General features: G+C 41.3%; 1 protein-coding gene across 1 annotated transcript; it reads right to left on the bottom strand.

Moving 5' to 3' along the window:
- Window positions 1–233: 233 nt before the first annotated feature.
- Window positions 234–1,875, bottom strand: LOC123149537 (probable indole-3-pyruvate monooxygenase YUCCA10). The gene is made up of 5 exons (XM_044569216.1): window positions 1,701–1,875; window positions 1,265–1,380; window positions 710–943; window positions 500–622; window positions 234–404 (listed from the first exon to the last, which is right to left on the bottom strand). The coding sequence occupies exons 1-5, from the start codon at window positions 1,873–1,875 to the stop codon at window positions 234–236; spliced, it is 819 nt and encodes a 272-aa protein (XP_044425151.1).
- Window positions 1,876–2,110: the final 235 nt, after the last annotated feature.

The following is a 2,110-nucleotide window of genomic DNA, read 5'->3' as shown; positions in this document are numbered from 1 at the left end:
AGACTTTCGCGTTTCATTGCATTGAAAGGATGGGAAAAAGTTACAGTCCTCCTAGGAGGTTAGTTTTACAGTACATCATACAACTGAGTGGACATCCCAGGATTGGTGCAGAACAATCTGCAGGCCTTGTGCCCCTGCCTTAGCCCAACATTGGATCTCATCCTTGGTCTTGTTGAGGAGTCCAGCGATGGAAGGCATCACGTTATCGAAGACGCATTCGCTGATTTGATAATTTAACCAGACATAGCGCCTATCACTGATTTGATGTCATTGGCGATATCTGCTGCAATACCAGCCAATCCTCTCCTTCCTAACCCAGCACAATAGAGCCCATCTTCACCTTTCCAGTGATTCGGATATTCTTTGATGGGCAGTCCATTACCATTTAACATGTTCTCACCATTCTGGGATAAAAAATAACATAGAGCTTGTTAGCAGATTTAACAATTGTTGCACCAAGAAAACAAACTCAGACATATTCAAACATCGATGTTGTTACCTTGAGCCATATATTTGCTGTGCTTTTGTATCCAGTTGCAAACACAATCGCGTCAAATGATTCCTTTTTACTGCACTGAAATTCAACTATATCGCACATGATCTTACTAATGCTCCCCTGTACCTGTAGGAGATGAAGAGAATATTGAGAACTTGGCATATGAAGACAACATCTGTTATGAAATTTATGTCATGTCAAGGATATACTTACTTTGATGATACCTTTTTTGAGAAACCCAACAGTGCCAACATCAATAACAACGGATCGGCCGGTTTCTGACTTGAGGATCATTGGACCCATTTTTGGCCTTCTGATGCCATACCTCGATAGGTCTCCAAATATTAAATTTGCTGCCATCACAAGGAGGTTATCCACTAGATTCAATGGAAGACGGCAAGCAAGTGTCATCCCCAACCGGATTAATTCCTTTGTCATTACATGAATCTGCAACCACAAAACATGTCACATCTCTTTTGAAGCCTGCATCATAAAATAAAATTTCGTGGAATCATCTTCTTTCAAGAGTTATTTTTTTGGTGTAGTTCGTCTAATTGTTTAGTTGTTTGTGCATGTTATAAAACAATCTATCGCTCTATACCATGAAATACTTTCTAGTAATAACTCTGGAAAATTGCATCCTTCTAGTGGTGACTATAATAAGAAATTGCCATGTACCCACTGAAAATATATAGTGCTCATAGGGTGGGGGTGGGGGATCCCCTAGTGTTTCTAGGTCAAAAAATAATATATAGTGCATGTACATACTAGGCTTCGTATAACGATTGAAGTATTGGCACCATGGGCTGCAAGGTCATAAGCAATTTCCATTCCAGAGTTGCCAGATCCAACGACCAATACATTCATGCCAGAGTAGCTCTTGCCTGACTTGTAGCTTGAGAGTGGATGACATCACCTGGAAAACTTTGCAGTCCGGGGATCATTGGAATATTCTCTACACTATTCTCACCACTTGCCGCGACAAGAAACTTTGCTGTGAACCTGACTATTGTGCTCTTTGCCATGTCATGTGCCATGATGGACCAACATTTTTCGTCATTGTCAAATGTGGATGACTCCACACTAGTGAGATACTTGGGTTGAATATTGAAACACTCAACATAATCATCCAAGTACTTCACAAAAAAGGTTTTTGGTATGTATGTTGGCGCATCTAGTGGGTATGACATGTGTGGCAACTCACAGAACTCCTTTGCAAGATGTAGCTTGAGGCGATCGTAGGCGCGGTTGCGCCAAAGCGACGCGCCGCAACTTTCACGGTCGACAATGACATAGGGAATTGAGAATTGGCTAAGGCATGCTGCTGTTGCAAGGCCTGCTGGCCCAGCGCCAATAATCAACACCACAACATTCTCCATGTCAAAGAGAAGAGTTGACAAAATTGTGGGATGGGTGCAATGGTAGGCTGGAGTGTTTGCTTGTTTGCTCGATGAATCTTTGGATGAATATGTGGGCATATATATACTGGTATGTTTCGTGTGTCAATCTATTTAGAATGGGGAATGAAAAAGGTAAAGATTTATTGACGCCTTATCTTAGTGTGTACTAGTATTCCATCTAAATATTGAACCATTGGTGTGAAAGAATGTCCTG

Source organism: Triticum aestivum, chromosome 7A, assembly GCF_018294505.1.
Source record: "Triticum aestivum cultivar Chinese Spring chromosome 7A, IWGSC CS RefSeq v2.1, whole genome shotgun sequence".
Taxonomy (NCBI): domain Eukaryota; kingdom Viridiplantae; phylum Streptophyta; class Magnoliopsida; order Poales; family Poaceae; genus Triticum; species Triticum aestivum.
This window is presented reverse-complemented; position numbering and strand designations above follow the sequence as displayed.

Coding starts and splice junctions, on each gene's coding strand:
- LOC123149537 (XM_044569216.1), bottom strand. CDS start 1,875: ATGGAGAATGTTGTGGTGTTGATTATTGGCGCTGGGCCAGCAGGCCTT. Junction 1,381..1,700: donor ACATCTTGCAAAGGAGTTCT/GTGAGTTGCCAC, acceptor GCTACAAGTCAG/GCAAGAGCTACTCTGGCATG. Junction 405..499: donor CAGCAAATATATGGCTCAAG/GTAACAACATCG, acceptor TTTTTATCCCAG/AATGGTGAGAACATGTTAAA.